This window comes from Phasianus colchicus, chromosome Z (genome assembly GCF_987193195.1).
Source record: "Phasianus colchicus chromosome Z, bPhaCol1.hap1.1, whole genome shotgun sequence".
Lineage (NCBI taxonomy): Eukaryota > Metazoa > Chordata > Aves > Galliformes > Phasianidae > Phasianus > Phasianus colchicus.
In genome coordinates this window covers 35,194,128-35,217,534 of record NC_143476.1, presented here as the reverse complement: position 1 = coordinate 35,217,534, position 23,407 = coordinate 35,194,128, and the positions used below count along the sequence as shown (strand labels likewise).

General features: G+C 43.5%; 1 protein-coding gene across 2 annotated transcripts; it reads right to left on the bottom strand.

Annotated features, from left to right (window-relative positions):
* Window positions 1-4,492: 4,492 nt before the first annotated feature.
* On the bottom strand, window positions 4,493-9,998 carry LOC116241046 (uncharacterized). 2 transcript variants are annotated; one of them, XM_090132075.1, is made up of 11 exons: window positions 9,051-9,998; window positions 8,559-8,620; window positions 8,249-8,402; window positions 7,597-7,853; window positions 7,396-7,481; window positions 6,902-6,993; window positions 6,467-6,575; window positions 6,125-6,227; window positions 5,838-5,975; window positions 5,203-5,381; window positions 4,493-4,898 (listed from the first exon to the last, which is right to left on the bottom strand). In XM_090132075.1, exons 1-11 carry the CDS (start codon window positions 9,133-9,135, stop codon window positions 4,697-4,699), a joined length of 1,467 nt encoding a protein of 488 aa, XP_089988201.1. In that variant the 5' UTR covers window positions 9,136-9,998; the 3' UTR covers window positions 4,493-4,696. The 2 variants fall into 2 exon arrangements, with proteins under 2 accessions (XP_089988201.1, XP_089988200.1); XM_090132074.1 differs by having other exon boundaries at window positions 4,494-4,898; window positions 8,249-8,620.
* Between the last annotated feature and the right edge of the window lie 13,409 nt (window positions 9,999-23,407).

The window sequence follows — 23,407 nt, the reverse complement described above, 5'->3', positions numbered from 1 at the left end:
GCTTCAGAGTGCAGAAGAAAACCACTGGTTGTGTCACTACAGCTACTGTGTTCTATTCAGTACATACAAAAATGTACATGTTAATTTTATCCTTCTCCAATTTCAGATCTTTATCATAGGTGTACTTTTAAAGAATTAGGTGCCATAAATCTGTATATAATAATGAAAGCAATCTGTCCCTTTCTTGGTTTGCAAGTGGCCTGCAAGATGTCCCTGATTTATATGAATTTATGAAATTGTGAATGAATTCTGCTGAGTCAGGGACTATTATCCAAACAGGTCAATGATCAGTAGCAGGAAAAACTGCTTGGGCTTTTCCAAAAGATATCTTGGAAGGAGATATAAGGATTTACTGTCAATATTAGCAAGATACTAATTAATTCCTACAATTAATGGAGATTCTACCTCTCTCATGAGCACACAGCTGTGCCTTTGCTGGAAGTAATCCTGATCACTGCTGGTAGTGAGTGGTGCTACCAAAGGTCCAGCTGTAGCCTGAAAGGCAAACCGAGCTTTTCAGGCAGTGACCTATGCTCCAGCTCCCAGACTCCTGCAGGTGCCTCTGGATGTGCCCTTCCCAATGGAAAGTGCCTCTCTGCCCCTGCATCCAACAGCTCTGCCAATAAGAAATGTGGTACAGCTTCCATTGTGTCAGTCGGATGCAAATTTTGTACAGACGGTTAAGCATGAAGTAGCTGACCTAATTACAGGATTAAGATCCTGTCCTTTAAGACACCATGTTTGGTAACAGATTATGGTTTCATTCTGATTTCATTTCTTTTGGAGAGGGAACCACCCACGGGAAATGAAGACAATTTTGAGCATGTCTGATAAATGGAATGACTGGAATTTCCTAAATTTAGAACTGAAATTTTGCTCCTGTCCTCAAATCAACAGGCCATTGAATGCTGCACATGATTAAAATATAGAGGGAAACATCTCTGAGGCTTTACTTTTTTACAGTAGCTATTTGCCTGTGTTATCATAGATGCTAATCATGCTCTTTCTATGCTATCTTGGATTTACAAACACATTTAAATCAGTGGATATTAAGATTAATGGTGGAACCGGTATATAGCAGCCTTACTGTTCTTCCTTCACTTTCCAGCTGCCATTTATAGAAACAACCTTCTGTCTTTCAGTTTTAAAAGATACAGCCTTATATCCTGGAAGATTAGTTCTACCAGTATTTTTAGATAGGGGTTGCATCATGTGCATAAGCAAGGAGTCCCACCAGTTTGGAAGGGCATAAATTTGAGTCATTCCATTTTATTTACTTTTATGTGGAAAGCTTAAAAACTTAAAAAAGAATCCCAAGCCTCATTATAAGCAATCCTCCCCAAGGGTCCTAGTGAATGGAAACTGATTTTTTTTTTATGCAGATGTCAAATGAGCTAATCTAGCACATCATTGGATAGGCATATTTAAAAAAAATTCATAGTCTGTTTACCTGTCTAATTAAATAAATGACCAAAGCGAGGATGAATGCTTAATAACCTGCTCTTACCAGAACTGCTTCTGGGAATAATCACCCTCACACTATACACAGTTTGTGGTTTATCTTCTTAAAATAAGGTATGAGTGTTGAGTTAGGGACTGAGTAAGGGTGAATGAGGAGTATTCATTTTACTATCTGAAAAGTGGAGAGAAAACCCAATTAGGAAAATAATTTAATGTTAATAGGCTGGACCTTATTGCTAGATGATGCTGTCATTGCAACTTGATGAGCTGCTTATACAGATTTTTCGTTGTTTGTTTCAGGGACAGTGCCCTTAGTTCAGATTTCATGTACTGAATTTCTGGACTATTATATTAATAAAAAGTTAAAGTTGTGTAACGATTCTTCATTCAACTAGTTCTCCATTAACTCCTCATTTTTCATCCCACTTTTTCTACCTTACACATCACACTGTGTTTATATACAGAGGTAATAACAGACAAAAATAAAGATGTAAAAAGGCGATTTGTGGAGACCACATTCATTTCCTAAGCTCTACTTAGTGCTTAGGGTAACAAATACTTTTATAGCTGTTCTCGAGGAACAGCGTATTTGAGGAAGACTGTTCTGTTCAGTGCCACAGCTGAGGAACAGATGTTAGACCTGCAGATCAGATGCTCTTAGACAGATCTTACACATATTTTGATGAAGAGTTGCTTTAAAATTCAGCTGAAATGCAACCAGATTGCTCTGACCTGAATCTTCTTGACTGACAGGTGCAGGTCAAGCAGATGCAATTAATTTCCATGTTTGTCCAGGCCTGGATTTCAGACAGGTAAGGTGCTGCCTGGTCAGAGCTAAAAATGAAGTCTTTCTCATGTTCTCTATTCTCTTTCCCTCATAAGATGGCATTTAGCAACTTGGGGAGGCACCTGATTTTCACTCGATCATCTCCAACTGGGTGTCCCTTTCCATGATCTGCTGTCATTTTCCCTCCACACCCTGTTAACACTGCTCTAGGATTTGAGATCCCTACTAACCTGCCAGCTCACAAAGCTCACAGAAGTGAGCTCTCATGAAAAAGGACATGATGTGATTGAGTCATTTCTTCTTTCTGAAGAAGACTAGGGATATTTCAAATGCAAAACAAGCCTTTGTTTTCATATTCCTCCCCCCCCCCATCTCTTGTGGAGTTCCATGAGTACTTCTGTAAGAGCTGCCATTCTGGCTGAAAGCTGATGATGGTCAAGTCTCCAAGGTTGAAATAACTTCATTGTGGCTGTGTTCAACATTTGAATTAATTACAACAAAAAAGTAGTCCTATATGGATTTAAAGAAAAGACTGAACTCTTCAATGCTTTTTTTTTTTTTTTTGCCTCCACTTGCACTGCAGGCTAATCAGAATGGTGAGGTAACAAATGTGCTGGATTTTGTCTCTTCTGCTTAAGTTTAATAAAAACAAGTGGTAACAACGAGGGAATTTTCAGGGAATCTACAGAGCACCCTCTGCTTTAAACCATTTGAAAAACCAGTAATACAAGCCTAAATGACAACAAGCATTTATCTAGGAAGCAGACCTATTCTGCTCCAGGTGATATTTGTGTTATTTTGGTCAAGTGGTTAAAATGAAAGCAGTGAAAAATTTCCTGTTAATGACAGGGCATGATTAAAAAAAATAAGAAAAAAAAAATCTTTCTGGTTTGTGTGTCACTAGGTCAGCTGAATGTGGAGTCAACACTGATTTTTAGGAGTCTGCAGAGTGTCCATCTTCACTTACAGTATTCTGTATCAGGAGGTTTTGCAGCACTGAGGTCTGTCCCATAATCATCATCTCTGTATTACTAAAAACTAAAGCAGTGTGCCCGGTGTCTAGGGCAAATTAGCTTCCAAAATGTCACTACAAATGCACCAAATAGGTGGATTACTAGTTGGGTACTGTATACGGAGCTGAATATTGACTTCAGTGCATTGGAAATGACAGTGGCAGTGTTGCAATATGGCAGAATTGGAGCCCCACAAGAGCTCACACAGGAACAAAAAGAACATTATATGCAAGTTTGTAGGGACCTACTGAACCAGTACAGATCAGAAGGTGACAGTTTCCTGAATTGCATCATTACTAGTGACAAGATGTGGTGTCACCAGTACGAGCCACAGTCAGAACAGCAGGCCGTGGAATGATGACATGGACTGTGTGGGCTGTGAAACAGTGGGTCACCTCCACTGGTACAGGTAGTTATTAGCGCAGCATGCAGACTCTTGTTGATCGCTGGTGAAAATGCATAGCTAATGGTGATGACTGTGTTGAAATACAGAGGTGTTCAGTAGCTTAGAGTTTGCTCTACCTATAAGTGTTGTGCTCTTTGTACCTGTTGTAGTTTCCATGGCAATAAATAGGAGGCATTGCTTTTAGAGTGACCTATCTGTTGTCCTTCTCGGTGTACTCCCAAAGCCATTCTGCCTGAAATTTGTAGGGAGAAGAGTAAACTTGCATGGCCAGGTTCCCCGCAAGGGTCTTCCTACCTCCTTAGTAGCTGCAGTACAGTTAATGCAATGTGATCCAGTGAACTATAACACTGAAACCTAATCAGGATAAAAGCTTTAAAAGCAATAGAAGATTCTGAGCCATAGAATGGTCTCCTTAGCTCCTCTTCTGCTGCCTTCTCAGAATTGTCTAAGGGGCATAGATGTGTGCATACCCAGGAACTAAAGCACACATATTCAACGCGTGTGAATGTCCACAGAATTTCTGAAAAGGGCCCACCTGCTTTAAGAACTCCTGTACATCTTAAAATCTCATACTTTGCATGAACAGTGGCAATATTGGGTTCTTGCAGGGGTTTTTTGGTGGCCGTGGGGCTTCACTGGGAGGTGCTGTCTGGCTAAAAGTTTATGTGCTAAATAGGTCAGGTCCCACATTTCCTCCAGAACATTCTAACAAAACATCGTCAGCTGACTAGTTTCTAGTGATCACTTGTTACTCCATTATCAATCCTAGCAGAGTTCAGTGTAAGTCCCACAGCCTGTGCAATGTTGAGGCTCTGCTTTTAGGCTTCAGATGTCCCGCTTATCTGGGAATAGCAACCTTCCCCGGGCAGAATGCCGCTCTGCTGAGACTCTGAAGTAACTGCTGAAGCAAGGCAATTTGCGCGCACAAAGAAATCATGGATGGCAGACACTACAGAAGATGGAAATTTCTGTTTATTTGCTTGAAGATGGTAATTATTTTTGGAAAAACAGCTCTCCCCCAACTCTCCCCTACAAAGATGGCAGTGTGCAGCGGTGGGAGGTTCTGCCTGAGCGCGCCTGGGTGCAGTTGCTGGCGCCAGAAGCAGCGTTTTGGTGTAGGCCGTGATGGCTACGGCCGCTGCAGCTGGAAGCCGCCTGGCGGCTTCCTGACAGGGTTGGCTGGCCCTGGGCCTTCCCACGGCGGTCCAAGAGCCTCATCTTCTGTCCTTTCCTGTAGGAACCAAGAAGAAAGACGTTCAGCTCTGGGCTGGGGAAGGAGGGACAGAAACGCTGCAGGGCTTCTCTCGGGCCTGTAGTCTGGGGATGTGCTGCCCAGGACACACCCCGCTCTGTGTGATGCCCAGGGGCCCTCATGCCCAGGCCCATCTGCACCGAGAGTGCCCACCAGCCGGGGGAAAGGTGGGCAGGAGGAGGCCCAGCCCCGCAGCGCAGGGAAGCCCGCACAACAGGTGTGGGGCTCAGGGCCTGCTGACGCTGCTCCTCCCGGGCCTCTGCAGGAGCCGGCACACACTTACTGTTCCCATGATGTCCCCGGGAGCTGTGGCTTGTTCTGCCACCCCTCTGGTGCTGTCTGCCCTGCAGGGCTTTGGCACCTGTCCTTCCCCTTCAGCCTCTCTCCCAGCTGCCGGTCGTACTCCCGTCTCACAATGTAGGCAGGACGAGGGTCACCCTCCAGCAGGTGGTGGAAGGGGTTCTGCAAGAACAAAAGAGATTGTCCTAAAGAACAGTTGCAAGGAGCTAGGGCTGCCCTTCAGGATGTGGTCGTGCAGGAAATGGCACTGAGGAGCAGAGGGCTCTCTCTGCAACACAGACTGTGCCCTCACTCCCTGAAGCCAAGGGCTGGCACTGGTCTTTTCTGCCCGGAGGTGTGTGACCTGACTCTGATGCCTCAGCTGAGGCAGGTGCCTCACGCAGGCTTGCTTTAATGTTCATGTGCCCATGCCCAACCAGCTGCTGCCTTTGCCCTGTGCTCTTTGCTGCAGCTTCTCTCAAACAGCAACTTGCAGGCCAGTGGGCAGACAGAAGATGCTTCCTTGCCAGGTGGCCACAGCAATGCTGCTGTGTCCGGAAGCCCTGAGCTGCTCGCCTCCCTAAGAGAGGAGCAGGGGGGAACTGCCCTTTCCATGAGGGCAGTCAGTGCACACTGTACCTGGCTTCTCTCTGAGCTCAGCCTCTGCGTGCACTCCTGGTACTGGCACTGGACTTCAGCTTCGACCTCCTTGCGCTTGGAAGCCATCAGCACCTGGAGCCGTCTTGCCTCAGTCTGAGTGTGCTTCAAGTGTGTTGCCTGCAGGCCAGGGAAACACAACCATTGGCAGCGTCAGACTCCTGGGGTTTGGGCAGGGACCCCTGGGAGGCCAGCTGCTGCTGCCATGCCTGCCCTCCTCTGGAGCCCCAGGGGGATTCAAGGGTGGTAGATCAGTGCCTCTGGCATACCATTCTGGAGGTCTGCTTTGCACTGGCAGAGGGCTTTGCCTGATCTGGAGGTTTTGGTTGTTTCAGCTGTTCAGCATACGCCTGCTGAAGTTTTGCCAGGAACCTAAAGAGAGACAGCTGGCTGAGCTGGTGGGAGCACAGGCTGAAGCAGTTTCTCACCACTGGACTCGCAGCCCACAGCTCTGCTCCAGCAGCACAAGTAACTGTGGCTGTAGTCACCTTGCCATTTCCAGGGCCTTTTGGCAAGGGCACCACGACTGAGGAAAACACCTCCCTGACACAACAAGCCAGAGCATGGTGTGTCCCCCACCGCCTGCCACTGCTCTTCTCCAGGAGGCTCACCTGAATCTATCCCTCTGCTTTTTCTTCTCCTGCTCCTTGCGTTTTTTCTCTGTCATCACAACTTGTGATGCCCTGCGCCGAGCCATCATCACCGGATCGTACACGCTCACTGCACGTGGGAAGCAAGAGAACATCACATCATCGTCTTTGTGACCGTGCAGGTAAGCAGCAGTGGCAGAGCTGCTTGGCCCCGCTCACCCACACTCATTGCCACCCCAGGAACAGAGCCACTATTTCAGGGGCTCTTTGCCCCTGCTGGACACTGGACTCAGCCCAGATCTGCATTCCTCCTGAGCCCATCCTGCTCTCTCTCACCCCTCTCCCAGCAGCAGGGACACACAGGGAGATGCTCAGAAACTCCAGGGCTTACTGGCCGGGGATAAGTTCCCCAGCAGAGAAGAGGTTTCCTCATCCACTTCAGGCACATTCACATACCTCTTCGGGCACCCTCGCCCCATGGCTGCGACTGTCTTTGGGGCTTGAGGGAAGTCGTACCTCGGCATGTCTTTGAGCCCTCAATTTCAATTCTGGAAACAAGAAGACACCAGTGGGCAAAAAGGGCACCAAGCTCCCTCAGTGCCTCACACAGAGAACCTGGTGGCAGGGCTATTTGGGAGCTGAGGGGCCCTCCAGTCTCCAGCAACTTCTGATCCTGAGCTTTTGTTGCTTTTGTGCCAGCCCTGAACAGTGAGACAGTCCTTGCTGCCCCCACACACCCTCCTGCCTCTCTCACTCAGGGCCCACGGCCCATTGGACTGCTCTGTCTGGGTTGACCGAACCACGGGCCAAACTGGAGCTCTCCCAGAGAAGGGCTGCTCTTGCCTAACAACCTTGCCAACAGAGAGGCCTAAGCAAGAAGCTGCCCCAAAGCATGAGCTGAGCAGCTGCTCCCTTGGCCGGCTGGCTGCTGCAGGAGTGGTTGTGCTCACCTTGGTATGATGATGCAGCCATCCTCACTGCATCGAGTAAAGTTGTTTTTGCCTTTAAACGCAATCATATTCAGCATCTCAGAGTCCTGCATCGGGATAGACACAAGTAAGCAGAGGCCACAGACACGTGTCTGTTGCTCCCAAGAGTGGCAAACCTCACTTGAGAGCGCTGCAGGGAGCCCCGGAAGCATGCAAGCTCACCCCAAGAAGAGCAGGCAGCATGTTGCCCGTCGCATCCACCTTCAGTACGCAGTCATCAAAGAAGTTCATGATGACCTCCTGCCCTCTCAGAGAAAGAATGCCAAGTCTGCTGAAGAAGAAGTCAACTTCCTTCTTTCCTCGGAGGGCCTCAGCAAAGAAGAGCAGGGTCTCATGGATGCACTGCTGTACGATTGGCACTCGGAAGTAAATGCTTTCAGCAATCTCCCGGAAGTCCAACTGATACTCGAATATCTCAGCTGCAAAACAAACACAGACCAACCATGTTGCTCCTCATGGAGTTTGGCAGACTCGCAGAGGAAGAGTCATCAGCATCCGAGCCTCGTGTGACACTCTGCAGGTAGTGGGCCCCTGTTTGACCGCATCTCCATAGCAGTGCTGATGGGCAGCAGAAAGGGCAGGGAGGCTTTGCCACCAGATCCCAGCATCCAGTGAGAGGCTGGGGAGAGCTGGGCAGATCGGGCTGATGCCCGGGGCAGGGGCAGGGTGCTGGGGCTTTCCGTGTGCACTCTCCCTCAGCGCTCTCCAGGTTGCAAGAGACTTTGCTCTTGCCGTATCACAGGGATTTCAAGATGGAGTAAAATGCTGAAGATGTGCAGTGGAGCAAAGCAAAGCAAAGCAAAGTTCTTCTTACAAGGAATTTTGGTCTTCGGTTCCTTGAGATCGTAAAATTGCTGGATGTGTTTTTTCAGCTGGAAGACGGGTCTGTCCACATCCAGAACCCCATCCTCTCCGGCAGTGGCATGAGCTGGCACAACTGCAAAGCTCCCAATTCCAATATCCACCGCCTGAAAGGTCAAACAAGAAGAGGGAGACATGGCAGCGCTGGGCAGAGGTGGGAAAGGTGCTGGATGACCTGCTGGCCCTGGGCATGGTGTTGTGTGGCCTGCCCGCTGCTCAGGTGCAAAGGGCAAGCTGGGCTCCGAGCAGGAGGTAAGGCTCACCCTCTTCTCCAGCAGCTCTCCCCGAATGTACTTGGATGTGGCCTCCCACACTTTGCAGATCTCTGGAAAGCAGAAGAAGGACCCATCACTCTCTGAGTTGGCAACGCCCAACCATTCTGAAACCCCTTCCCCCAGCAGAGGAGAGAGCAGGATGCGACCAAGCTCTCCCTTGCCCTCAACGAGCACTCGTGCTGCTGTAGCTTCCAGCACAGCTCTTGACCGTGCCCAGCGAGCGGGAAGCGCGCACTGCGCCTGGGGCCGGTCTGGAGAGGGAAGGGATGCGCTCTGGGGAAGGGGGTCCTGGCACCGGCAGCGGGCCTGGGCTGCCAAAGCAATCCCTGAGCCGGCGGGCACCACCCGGCAGGGCTCTCCTCGCAGACACCAGGCCCGTGCTGGGGACCTTCCTCCAGCTGCCCACCCCCAGCTTTCCACACCTTGTCTCTTCTCTGTCTTTGCTACCACAGCACTGCCTCAATGGCCCCCAAGCCTTACCCGAGGTGGTGAGGTCCTTCAGTAAGGTAAGATCCTTGAGATCCAAGGGTTCAAAGAGCAGGTATCTGATCATCCCAGCCACCATGCTGTGCAGCAGTTGGAGAAGCGGCGCTCACTCCCTTGCTCCTGCTCCTTGCCCCCTGGCAAGCAGCGTCTCACTCTCTCTCACAGGTTCCCCTGGCCTTCTCCTGCCGGCAGAGCAGCTCCAGCGGAGCAGAGCAGCGCTGGCAAGAACAGCCCTGGCACCTCCCAGGCCTCGCTGGGAAATGTGGCCGGGGGACGCTGGGGACAGGGACTCAGAGCTGAGCCCCATTGTGACGCCATGACGTGTCACAGAGGGCTGGGGGACCCGCCCACCTCACAGGCCCCCCGCCTCTTGGCCCAGCATGGACGGGGGAGCCCAGCGAGGCCCCCGAGGGTGCTGCGCTGGCGCTTCCGCCCTGCACCGTGTTCTTCTGCTCTTCGCATCTGCTGCGTGCGTGGAAATAAATAGGAGGTGTTACTTTTGGAGCAACCTACGTAATTTTTCTGTGTGTAACTTGCTAAACTTTGTTAGCAGCTGCTAGGGATTTTGTCTGTCAGGAAAACACTATCTGCTGGCCGTAAACAGAACAATCACTGCAGTCTATTACTGAGCTAGAAACAAGGAACTTCATTGCTACTGCACGTTCATGTGAAAGGGGAGAATGTGTCACAGATGCAGTCTCTTGCCATCTTTTCTGTATGCCTTTCAGTTGAAGGATGTGAAGCCTTGTTATTGCACACAGAAACGACTACCATCTAGGGTAGCTGGCTGCTTATGGTTTATCTCCTGTTCTGCATGCAGGGCACAAGAATCTTCTGTGTTATGGCGTACTGTGGTAGCACCAAATTCAGTAAAATGCAAAGAGCACCTAGAACCGTCTTACAAATGGCATTTGTGTACAAAAACAAAGAACAAACAAACAAAGAAAAAGAATTTAACCAATGAGTCAATGAAAATTTCTATAGAAAAAATAGAAATTTTGGTGAAAAAAATATTTTCTCAAGACATTTGTGAATTTAAGACATTTAAGTGGTTTCTTCCCCACGTCTTCTCTTCTGTCCTCTTTCAGAGATTGCTCCTTTCATAATACTTTGAGAATGCTAGGAAAATCAGTAATCAGGAATAGCTCAGAAAGAAGTAAGCTCTGTTGATGGTTTCATAGCAGGTGTTTGTGCAGAGATGTAACCACTGCAATTAATTTAACTACTTTCATCAGGGCCAAATCTTTTAGTGGAAGCTTACTCACAAGCAAGAGTTTCAATCAGCTAAAAAGAACAAAGCACAAAGAATTTGCTTCCTTATGCCTCCAATAGTAGTATTTTATTTCTGTCTTTATCTCACACTGTAACTGTCTGGCATTTATGAGTTCAGTTTTGGTGGAATGTCCTGAGACTTGCTGGGGAGTCTTCCAGGTGCAATGACTTTGGTGAGCTGAAAGTAGATTTTCTTTCCTTCCACAGTAGGATGCTCAGGAGAATTTCTCTTTGTATTTTCCTACTCAACTAACTTTCTTGAAAACTGTGCTTGTGAACCTGCCTTACTTTGTTCTTCAGTGATGTCAGGAGAATGCTGTTGGTGTTCAGATTGATCAACATGCTATAGTGGGGATAAGCTGATACAAGGAATTGATTTTAGATGAGATACTCCACTTTTTTTTCTTGAAGTTCCTTTTAGGCTGAAGGGTGAGCATTTTTTAATCATTTCTGATGTAGATATTTGAACTGGCAGTCACATAGCAAAGCTGTTCATTTAGGTTAAAATCAAGGCAAAACCCTAGTGGTTTAGAGAGCATCCTTCAGGCACAGAGATGAATTGGTGAAAAGCGTCTGTACACTTCAAAAGTTAAAACAGATAAACAGCTTCAGCGGAACTGAGTGTCTCCCTCAGAGGAACTCCAAGATCCCTGCACCATTTTCTGCATCATTTCTATGTGCTGTCTTCCTAACCCAGCATCTTGGATTTTTATTACACACCTCATGGAGCCTAAGCACCAAATTTACTGAATCCATGAAGAAGCTGCAGAGGAAAAGATCACATGAAAGGGAAGAGATTTTGGGCCAGATTCACCCGTAACACATCAGTCATCCACGTCAGTGGAGGTGATCGAAATTAAACTTGCTAAAAAACACAGATTCTGTTTTTAGCTTATTAGTTTCACTCCAGTTCTTAATCACCAATAACATGAGGAACAATGTTTTTTTTATAATTTAAAACCTGATAGTGTGAAGTTACTTATAATATGGAGAGGCATGGGGACAAAGTTGCTTCCTAGGTGCTGAGAAGTGAAGCTTTAGTCAGCAAATCTGATGTTAAGGTTGAATCCTGTTGCCTGATTCCTTAAAATGCATGTGAGGCAGAGAGGACAGTGAGCACTACACTGTGGACTAAGGAAGCCTTAGCTTTCTGAAAATCTCAGCATCCATTCAGCCTAACTAACTCCACTTCACTGTTAAAAAGACTGCACCACACTGTATGAGTTCTGATTTCTTTCCAGAAGTCTTCCTGTCCTGCTTCTCTCCAGGACATGATTACTAAACTCTTTTTCGCTCTTTGATTGTCATATTATATATGACATATACATATACATATATATGTACATATACATATACTCCATAAACCTTGTTTCATCTAAATTTCTTCCATTTCTTCCCAAGACTATTCACAGAATCACAGAATCATAGGATATGCTGAGTTGAGGATATGCTGAGACCTTAAGGATGACTGAGACTAATGCTCATTCATTTAAGAGGATATCCCTATGCATTAGCTTTAGATTTTAAAGCATGAACTTCTAGATTTCCACATTAGCACGTGATGTTAAAGGAAGTACAGGAAATTCCAAAGGAATTTGGAAAATGCCACCTATAGGAAAAGATAACGTAGAACATCAAGAAATCTGTGCAAAGGAATGGTTAATTTGAATCTGTGTTCTAGCATTTGTGCCTGGGAAAATCATGGAAAAGATCCTCCTGGATGACATGCTTGATCACATGAGGAATGAGTGTGTGATCTGAGAGAGCCAGCACGGCTTCACCAGAGGAATGTCCTCTGATGAAGCCTTCTATGATGGATTGACCATATTGGTGGTCAACAGGAAGGCAATCAATGTAATTTACCTGGAATTATGCAAGGTCTTTGACATGATCCCCCAGCACATCTTTATCTCCAAATTGGAGAGATGTGGATTGATGGGTGGATGAGCCGGTGGATAAGGAATTGGTTGAAAGGCTGCAGACAAGGGGTAGTGATCAGTGGTTCTGTGTCCAGGTGGAGGCTGGTAAAGAGTGGTGTCCTCCATGGGTCTGTCCTGGGACCAGTGCTCTTTAACATCTTTATCAATGACATCTGTGGGAATACAAGAAAAACTGTTGAGAGCAGAAGCTGTGGAGCAAGATAAACAGCATGAGAACCAAGGAAAGCAAATAGTATCCTGGGCTCCATCAAAGAGGGGTAGCCAGCAGGGCCAGAGAGGTGATTGTCCCTCTCTACTCTGTTCTTGTGAGGCCCCATCTGGAGTACAGCATCCAGGTCTGGGGCATCCCGTACAAGAATAGAACAAAGGAGAAAGCCAGGGAACTGTTAGGATCCAGAGGAGGACCACAAAGATGATCAGAGGGCTGGAACACCTCCCCAACGAAGACAGGCTGAGGATGGGCTGGAGAAGGCTGTGGGGTGACCTCATTGCAGCCTTCCAGTACCTAAAGAGAGCCTACAAACAGGAGGGGAGTCAACTCTTTACAAAGGTAGATAATGGCAGAACAAGGGGAAATGGTTTTAAGTTGAAGGAGGGAAGTTGTAGGTTGGATACGAGGGGGAAATTCTTTACCAAGAGAGCAGTGAGGTGCTGGAACAGGCTGCCCAGTGAGGCTGTGGATGCCGTTTCCCTGGAGGTGTTCAAGACCAGGTTGGATGGGGCCTTGCGCAGCCTGGTCTAATATTAGATATGGAGGTTGGAGGTCCTGCATGCAGCAGGAGGGTTGGAGCCTGATGATTCTTGAGGTCCCTTCCAACCCAGACCATTCTATGATTCTATGATTCTATTATTTGAGTTGGTGATGTTTTTTCTTTATTTCAAAAAGAAACGTTTTACTTCATTTTGATTGAGGCTGGAGAATTTATTGTATTCTGTACTTAAAAAGAACTGCTTCTGAACAACTTATATTTTTACACCTAATTTTCCAAAGATGTGTAAGAAAAAAGTTTGATGCCTGTCCTAACAACATGCACTCACACTGTTACTGCACCACACATACACTTAATCTCTGTTTGTATTCTAAAGGCATCTCCAGCTCTGACTCATTCACTGATTTTGTTTTTTTTTCATATACCACCTCTCAGATTTCCTGCTGAGCCTAACCTATACCTTGCTGCTTTGTAACTGCTTTGTAATTTGATTTGTCTTTGACCCATGGGTTGCTTTGGTGTTAAAACTATTGAGTTAGCAGTAGGATATAGCCTAAAACAAGTCAAGAAACCTCCTTGCAAATTAATGGATAATTCTTTTCTATTGCAGAATCCAAACTGACAGATCAGTAGTATCCTCCAGGACCCAAATACCTGTGTGCTTTCACTGTATAAAATATTTTCTCTTTATATATCAAGTCTTGCTTTCTACAGGTATATATTTTGATGCTTCAGTTGTTGTCCATAATATTCTGATAACATTCTGAGTTGTTTGAGCCAAATATTTGCAAACTGCTCCTTTCTGATTAGTCAGTATTTTTAGAAAGTCATACTTCTTTTTGTTGTTGTTGGAAGCCATGGAATTTCAAAGATTTTTCCAGTAAATTGTCCGAATCAATTTTGTTTACTTTCTCTGTTCATTAGGAGTTTTGGACTTTCAAATGTCCTCAGGATGAAATTTTGCTTATAAAAACATTATGTACATGAAGTGAAATATTCCAGAGCTCCAAAAATTCTTCCATGTTTGACATTCTTTGGATGCATGGCAGCAGTTGTAAATAAAGAATACATAGAGGTATTCTATCGTTATATGTCAGAATTAGCATATGCTCTCTACAGTGTGAAGATTAAGCAGGCTTCTTTTAGTATAGACCCAAAAATATGTCAGTTTCTAGGAATAGGAAGGATTTTGCTAGACGTAAGTGATTATCTCAATTTATTTGGTTGAATTGATTCAGAGAGTAAAACAGCCAAATTGAAAGTACCACATTCTGTCATTATGCTAAGATACAGCATACTTCACGCAAAGAAATAATTTGTAGATCCTAAGTATAAGGACGAATGAGAAAGATCATTAATGAAATAAACCTTACGTACAAAAACATTGACCAAAAAAGGAGTGGATTTTTCTATCTCCATTGAAAAACAAATTCACTTGTTGCTTTTGAGTTTGGTCTTTCCTGCTTACTGGAGTTGGAATAAGGTATAAATGCTACTAATCCTTATGCAGAAATCAGGAATTCAACTTTCATGTGGGCAAGTATCTGAAGAAAGACTGTACTCCATAATAAAATACATTCTTCTCATTTATGATTAGATAGAGCTGTTGCAGGCAACCCATAGCTTTGAGAGGGATGGATGCTTGAACAGTTGTTTAAATTATTCTGAACTATCTGAACAGATGGAGAGCGTATGGAGAAAAATATATTAAATCCGTGTTAGGAAAGAAAATCTTGCGCATGTAACTAAATATCTCCAGTAACCTCTCTCTGCAATGATGTTTGCTTCTTCCAGAGCTGAACCATTCCGTGCAGATACTTCAGTAAGTCAAAGCATTGATAAAAATTCTGTAAAACTACCAAGTGTTCTAAAACATCCAGAAGTACACTTCTGCATTTAGTAGCTTTACGGAACATAACATAACCGTGTCTAGTTTTGAAGAGATTTTTGTGACAGTGGTAGGAATGGAATCACTTGAAGACACTCTTAGTCATGTTCTGCTTCCTGCGCCTACACTATTAGAACTGCTGTACTTCTAAACTTGTCCCTTAAGCTGGACAAAGCTTAGTAAGCCTCTTCAAGGTCTCCTGCAGTATTCTGAATGGCTTTGGGTTACTGTGGAAAAGACTTTTTTCAGGTGCCCAAATGGGAATGCGGAATTGCTTGAGAAAGTGGTGAGCATAGTGATCTCTCTAAATGAGACAGTGGTCTGGAGTGAAGAGTCCAAGGACTTGGCATTTGTGGAAAAAATTTTATTATATGCCTTTCGTAATGTCTCTTTGCAAACATAATTGATTCCATTAGGCTACTTCATGATTCTTTGTCAGAGTAGCCTGAATATCATGAAACACTACAGTATTCTCACTAAAGCTTTCAGGATTCTCTATACATCTAGATTTTATTATCTTCATTTAGAGGTGAGGCATAACAGAATCAAAAAGTATTAAAAACAGATTCTTGGATTCTTGGTCAGTCAAGTTTACCAGTCAAGAATTGGGGCATCATTCATCAGTGGAAAAAAAACAGCAACAACAAAAAGGTGATACAGTTCCTGTAGTTGTTTTGTGTTGTCTTTCATACAGTCTTCACTAACTTCTGCAGTAAATGAAAACAGTTGTCATGGTTTTGTTTTTTTTTTTTTTATTTGATTTTCAATATTCCACATCAAAACATCATGTACTGGAATTAAAGTGTTAATGCTCTAACTCTACGTACCTATCCCTATACATTACGGAAGTCATGGGATCTGACCCTTCCGGGTGGGGCGGTCTCTTACTGCCTGGCAGTGGGTGCTGGAGGGTGCTTTCCCAGCTGTTCCAAGCTTTTTCAGGTTTGACTCGGTCTCAGGAACTCTCATATCTTATTTGATTTATTAGTCTCAATTTCAATTAGATTGTATTATATTGTATTATTTTGCATTCCGATATCATAGTTAGTAAAATAAGTTTACCTCCATAGATTGTTGCCACTGTTTTTTTCCTTTTCCCCCTTCCTTCCCATTTTGTGGGCCCAGGCGGGGGGTGGGGAGGGCAGGGGCCTACTGCCCCCTGTCACGGGCATAAACTGATCTAGTTAATTCCGTGACACCAGTGATTCTGCACTTAGCATTGTGTAGCATTGCTGTTGTTCCTAAGTCTGAAAAATCAGCAAGTTTTCAGGAAGACTGTGATCATCTGATTACAAATGCTTTCACATACATAGAGTAAGTAAGGTAAGACTGACGCTTAAAAGTATCTTAAACTGCAAGCTTCAAAATTACTTTAGAAGTCCCACCCCAAGTCATACTATACAACAGTTCAAATCTGGGTTGAAGGACAGACTAATTCTGGAGCAAAGTTACATAAGACAGAAAAATCTTGTCTCACTATCAGCAATTTTTTTACTTTAGTACTATAAATTAGTCCTCATGACATTTGTATACATGCACATAGGAACAAATTTAGGGCAACATAGGAAGAATGGATGAACATATTTGACAGCTAATGATTGTGTAGAAGCTGACCGAGAAGAGTTTCAATTTAATCAGCTCAGCAACCTCTTAAAACAGCAAAGTTAACATTTCAGTACTCAGCTTGGATAGCTTCTGAAGTACTGACTGAAAGTGGAACATAACATAATTCATTATGGATGGATGTTTGAGAAAAGAGTTGTTCTCAGCATACATATATTTTGTACTAAGCAATCATATGAGACTACTACATTCAAAAGTACAACCCTGACTTTACAGAAGATGGGCACTGAATCTGTGTCACTGTAACTGAAATGCATGGCATAAACCTAATTTTGAAGGGTATAAATGTCAAGGTTAAGCCGCACAATACAGCAAGTGAGCAGAAATCAGGGATGGACAGAGGTAGAAACAATGGAGTAAAAGACAACTTTTATTTACAGTGAGATGCTTTCATAGAGAGAGTCTTTGGCCAGTCTTTGAAAGTCTATTCATTCTTTGAAAGCCCTAGTGCTTACAGGGAAAATGCAATGAAATAGAAGACTCACAGCCATGCATTGTTCCTACTGGTACAAATATATTCCTCCTTAAAGTTCAGGTCTTAAAATAAGTACAGAGGTTTAACAAAGTGTTTACAGGCTTTGATGAATGTAAGTGGGGAGAAGTAAAGAGAATTACATAAAAATTCAAGTTCATACACATATTGCTGATTTAGTTACTACCGTAAACAAGAGAGAAAACAGTGGTAGAAGAATTTTTCTGTTTTCCCCCACGTATCTTTTTACTTATTTTCTCCTGAGTTTTAATTCTCTCTCTCTCTTCCCCCTCTTCTGTCTCTCCCTCCCTCCCTCCCTCCCTCCCTCCCTCCCTCCCTCCCTCCCTTCCTTCCTTCCTTCCTTCCTTCCTTCCTTCCTTCCTTCCCTCCTTCCTTCCTTCCTTCCTTCCTTCCTTCCTTCCCTCCCTCCCTCCCTCCCTCCCTCCTCCCTTCCCTCCCTCCTTCCTTCCCTTCCCTTCCCTTCCCTTCCCTTCCCTTCCCTTCCCTTCCCTTCCCTTCCCTTCCCTTCCCTTCCCTTCCCTTCCCTTCCCTTCCCTTCCCTTCCCTTCCCTTCCCTTCCCTTCCCTTCCCTTCCCTTCCCTTCCCTTCCCTTCCCTTCCCTTCCCTTCCCTTCCCTTCCCTTCCCTTCCCTTCCCTTCCCTTCCCTTCCCTTCCCTTCCCTTCCCTTCCCTTCCCTTCCCTTCCCTTCCCTTCCCTTCCCTTCCCTTCCCTTCCCTTCCCTTCCCTTCCCTTCCCTTCCCTTCCCTTCCCTTCCCTTCCCTTCCCTTCCCTTCCCTTCCCTTCCCTCCTTCCTTCCTTCCTTCCTTCCTTCCTTCCTTCCTTCCTTCCTTCCTTCCTTCCTTCCTTCCTTCCTTCCTTCCTTCCTTCCTTCCTTCCTTCCTTCCTTCCTTCCTTCTTTCTTTCCTTCCCTCCCTCTCTCCCTCCCTCCCTCCCTCCCTCCCTCCCTCCCTCCCTCCCTCCCTTCCCCTCCTTCCCTCTCTTCCCCTCCTTCCCTTCCTTCCCTCCCTTCCTTCCTTCCATTGCTTTTGCAGTTAATAATGAATGTTTATAGAACTCTTCCTTTCTCCAGTTGGTTTGACTTAAACCAAAATAACATGAGAGGAAAATAACCCACAGTTGCCACCAAGTCATACATTATGACTTCAGATGATTGTAGCATTAATCTAGGAGGTATCATAAACTTGGCTGCATTTTTGGGGATCTACATCCTCTCACCAAGGGATAACCAAGCTGATGTTGCCCTGCACTTACTCACTTATTTAAACCATGTATCCTTTCAAGCCTTAGCTGTGTGCCTTATATCCTATTATCACTAACTAGGTTTGAAGACCTATTACAATGGTCTATTTTTTACAAGCTTTTTGTTGAAAGTTCTACCATTCCTCCTGGTTCTTGTAGACAAATTTGGCTACTTTACAAAGAATGAAGTAGTAATTTGAGAATGCAATTAATATTTACTCTCAAGCAAGACTGCTGTCTAAAATATTTTCAAATTAGTATGTTCTAAGGTAAGTGAGGTGTTCATTTCCAGATCAATAAGGTATTTGCAGCAGACATGTTACATTAATCTCGTTTGGGGTTCTTAGGATTATGTTGACTACCATAATCTTAGGATTATGTTGACTATGTTTTGCGTGTTTAACTAAGCAAAAGTAAATAGATGTTATGTCATACATACAGAGCTTTTTTTGCTGGGAAAGCTTTTTTTGCTAGGAGAGCTTTTTTTGCAGAAGAAAAAAAACACAAAAATGAATCTTCTCTGAACTATTATGTGCCAGTTCCCTCCACAGTGAATGACAGTAGTTGAACTCCTCCCTTCTAGCTTTTAAGCACTTAGTCTTGTCATTATACAGGTAGCTGCAGTTTAACCTCTGACTAAGAAGATACTGCAAAGACTAAAAGGTCTGCAGAGCATGTGGTTCAAAGCTGCAGGCATGGAAAGCATACCTTACATAACAATATTGATTTACCATCCATAAATTCTAGGTGCACCGAACCTGTCATGAACCATGTCACTTTCACATGAGCTAAGAAAACAATTTATATTTAGCTCTTCTGGCTATTTTTGACACTCTAAAAAGAAGGAGAATGATTAATAGCTTACATTATCAAATTCACAGTGCTGTCAGCTGAAGTTATCTAGCTGCCTCCCTCCTCCTTTTCCAATTGTGTTTTCAGAAGGAGTGAAGGATCCTACATGGCTTCTAAAAGGAGTACTTCAAGTTAGGTAGACCAGTAGACATCCAGACTGTCCTTTGGTCTAGCTGTTGTCCTTCCAATCTGACAGAAATAAATTCTAAAAAAAGCCTGGGAGGATATGGCATAGACAGAGAAGAAAGCATGGGCATCTTCAGTGTAGTCTTTGGTCTGATGGACTTGTTCTTGGATGCCATACTGAGAGACTGCTGATACCAGGCAGATATTGAACAAGCTATTATTACAAACTTCTGCCAGAACACTATGTGTTGTAAAGAAAGGCGAGGAATTCAGAAACATACTGCCTGCTTTTCTACACAGAATAATTAAGATATGAGTTCAGTGATCCTTATCCATTAGAATAGCATGAAGTTGTGTTGCTTCCTGTTGTACCTCTATCTGGTACAGATTCCAGGATTTTGTTTTCTTGTCTGCTTCCTATTCCACTGTAGCCTCCACCTAAACTTTTTCCACTTTGAAGAGCATCTCCCAACAGGAGAACATTTAAGTATCTTGTCCTGTAAACTGCATATTTGCAGCCTTGTGTGAATATGTTTAAGTCATGTTTAAGTCATAACTGAGCTGTGTTTATAGAGATGAAGTGCATAACTTGCTTGATTAGGAAAGTATATTATATGCAAGTGTTGAACCGTTCTACTAATGCTAACAGGTTTTGTTTAAGATTTGAATGCACAGTTCTGTCAGAGCAGTAACTTGTCAGTGACACACTGTGAAGTTGCTTTAATTGATTAAAATAAATATATATATCAGAAATATTATCTTATGCCAAGTTTGTGAAGCACGGCATTAGCAAACAAAGAGTATTAGCTACTCTACTATACAGATACTATTCGTACACAGGCTGAGCTGGAAACTTCTGAGATGAGTAACTGTTCTAGTTAAGTTTGAACAAAGACGCTTTATCTCCGAGTGTGTATGAAAGTCTTACATCTCTTCGTTCAAGGGAAATTGCTTGCCGAAGCTCGGAATTCAATTGCATTAATCCCTCATACTCTGCCAAACTTGTTTCATCTTCTCTATGGAGGTAGGGAAGGTTCTTTAGTAGAATTTGGATGAAAATAAGACTCCAGATGAATGTATTTTCCTCTTTTTACTTCCCCTGCTTTAAGGAATGTTTTTCAAACCTGTCCAGAAACTTTGTAAACTTAACTGAAAGCAGTAACAAGGCTTATCTTTGTCAAGGGCCACTTACAGGCAGCTGCTGGATAACTGCATGCTATCCTGCCAAAGATCAAGAACAAGACAGTGAATGCCAAACTCTTCTGCTTTTTGACCTAAACTTGACTGGATATTGTGTTATGAATATTCATGCAGCCATAACAAGGTGCCATAACAAGCAAAGCTTTGGATATCTCAAGGGAGAAACTGGATATTTATACTTACTAATTGGTAAACTCTAATGCAGTAAAAAGATGAAGTCTGACCTTCAGTGAAATCCTGTCCTTTAATCCAGTAGAGAGGAACACTAGTTTCTGCAAAAACCTTGCAGAAAATGTTGCATACAATTTTAAAGGAATACAGCTGCTGTAGAGACAGCTGTCCCAGGTGTTCCAGATTCTCTGAACATCACTTAGTAGGAATGCTAGTTTCAGGCATGGTTTATTGTCCAGGTTTTATCAATATTCCATATCATGACATCATGCAGCAGGCTGTTGGGTGCTGGTACAAAGCGTGCTGTGGAGCTGCTCTTCCTGGGTCCTGTGATTCTAACAGTCTCAGCTATTCCGACACGAGTTCTGGCTCTCTGAGAGGAAGATGTGCTGAGGAGAGAGGACTACTACTGTAGTCCTGATTCTGAGTGATGGGCATGCAGTGTGGTTGCAGCACTGTTGGAACATCTTTCTCTCCCATTTGTTTGATTTACTACCCGTAACTCTTTTTTTTTTTTTTTTTTTTTTTTTATCATTATCTTACTTTAAAAATATATACATATATATATATATTTATCGTTGCTAGTGGATTCATTATCTTTCCTTATCTTAATTGGTTAATTTTTGTTTTTCTTCTCCCTAAAAAGGGGACAGAAAGGTGAAAGGATCAGAGTGACCATCTCCCCCTTCTTTCCCACCCCCATTGCCCATGAAACCACAACAGTTAGGAATCAGAGTTCATGTCAAACAGAATTTTTTGCATTGGGAAGGATGCCACATAACACCTTTGTATTTCAAAGGAGATATGATGTAATCAGGAAATCCAGTCATAAAGCACTTCCTTATGTACTTAAGAAAGCACAGCTTTGAGGAGTCCTTAGCACAGTTTCTGTCTGACCATACCTAACACTACCTGTTTCAGTTGAGAATGATACTTTAACTCCTGCTTCGCAATTATGAAAGTCTGTAGTAAAGGCAGAGGAGGTTTAGTCACTGGTATTAGAAATTGCTCACATTTCATCTTTACTATTTAGGACTAAGGAATGGATGTCCAAGTACAGTTAATGATTCCTTCAGGCAAACAGGGATAACAAAGAGGACAACAAGGATCATCTTCCATGATATTACTGATCAAAGACATACTGTATCATAATAAATTTGTTGAAAAAATACAATGCAGCAGATCACTGTGTACTCACTTATTTCTGACAGTAATCTCCACCTTTGAAATATTTTTCTCCTGTTCAGTAGAAGACATTTTGAAGTCAGATAAGGGATAAGAAAAGTTTCTAAATGTGATGTCATTGCATATGACAGCGCTGTGCAGGTGTTTGCATTGTCTTAGTTTCAATCCCTTTAAAGTCATTGAAGGAAGGTGCAAGTAATTGTGCTTCTCAATATTCTCACAAGATCCTTGCTAATGGGATGGTACATGCAAAGTCTTTGATGGAATATTTCAAATTGCATATGCAGAGTTATCCTTTTTGCTGAAGGATTTCATCAGTTGCAGCTGGTGGGAAGGAGTGAATACAACACATAGCACCTGGTTCTACCAGGTAGACCAAAGGATGATCACAATGAAGCAGCACATGTCTACTGTGTGCCTTGAACTGCCTGTTCTCAACAGCAGTTACTGTCAAGATGAAGGGTTTTGTAGGCTAAGTTAGAGGTTCTATCTATTAAGTGAAGATCACAGCTTCTTTATCATAGGTGTCATAACTGTATTGGTCAAATTAAGGTTTTTATTCCAACATATAGAAAATAAAAAAAAAAAAGAATGGCTGAAGCAGTAAGCAGCCAGAAAAATCGCCGTGCTTCTCAGGGTAGACAGTTCTATCCATTCCAGTTATGGTGAACTACTAAACATACAGCTCCTAATGAGTTTTTCTATCTTAATTTTAAACATTATTTACTAGCTTCTTTTTTCCATGTATGCACTCACTGCTTACAGTCACTGCTGAGATTTAATTCCCGTAAGACTTTCTCATCCTGGGCTGAAAGTTACAAGTTTAACTAAACATTCTGTAGCTACTCTCTCACAATTGTTACCTGTGCTTCATTTTTCCAACCAGATAACTAAAAACTATGAGGTTCTAAACTCCTTTGTTAGTGCTTGCAGAAGTCTTTATGGCTCAGATATTATAGATAATGATGGGTCTTATATATCTTTATGACACAGCAGTCATAAAACTAAAAGTTATCACAGTATTTGAGATGGACTTTTAATTGTGCTCATAACTCACTGAAAATTCCTCACTGGGTATCCAGTGTGTTATTCAGGTCAAACATAAAATGTGTTTGTTGGCTGAGAGAACAGATAGTTCAGGATTAAGCCATTTTCTAACTAGATTTAAAAGAAAGGAAAGCTGAAAGGTTTTAATCATGGTTTTATGAAGGGGTTTACCTATCCATACATGTAACAATCCCATTAGATAGTGCCAAAGTTGTCTAGAGCTCTATAGTTTCTTTTCTACTAAGCCCTTTCATACAATTTCTAGGTGACTGAATGGAAAACACACCTTACTGTTGACAGGTCCGAACAAATTTATGTCCAGTGCTAAAGATACTGCTAATCAAAGGCTTCTTTGACCTATAGCAGTTACACCATTCACTGTGTCACCCAGCCTGATTTGAATAGTCTCCTTTCTTTAATTTTAGGAGGCCTTAAGTTCCTCCACTTCCCCAGAATACTTACATATTCATTCAGCTGTACGCAGACCACAGTCAGGAGAGTTAGTAGTTAACTAAGAACAAATTATTCCCTTTTTCTCCTAATAGGTTCTTAAAGAATTATTTTTCTGACTAGTGGGAAAACTTAGTCTTTCAAAGAAGCAATCA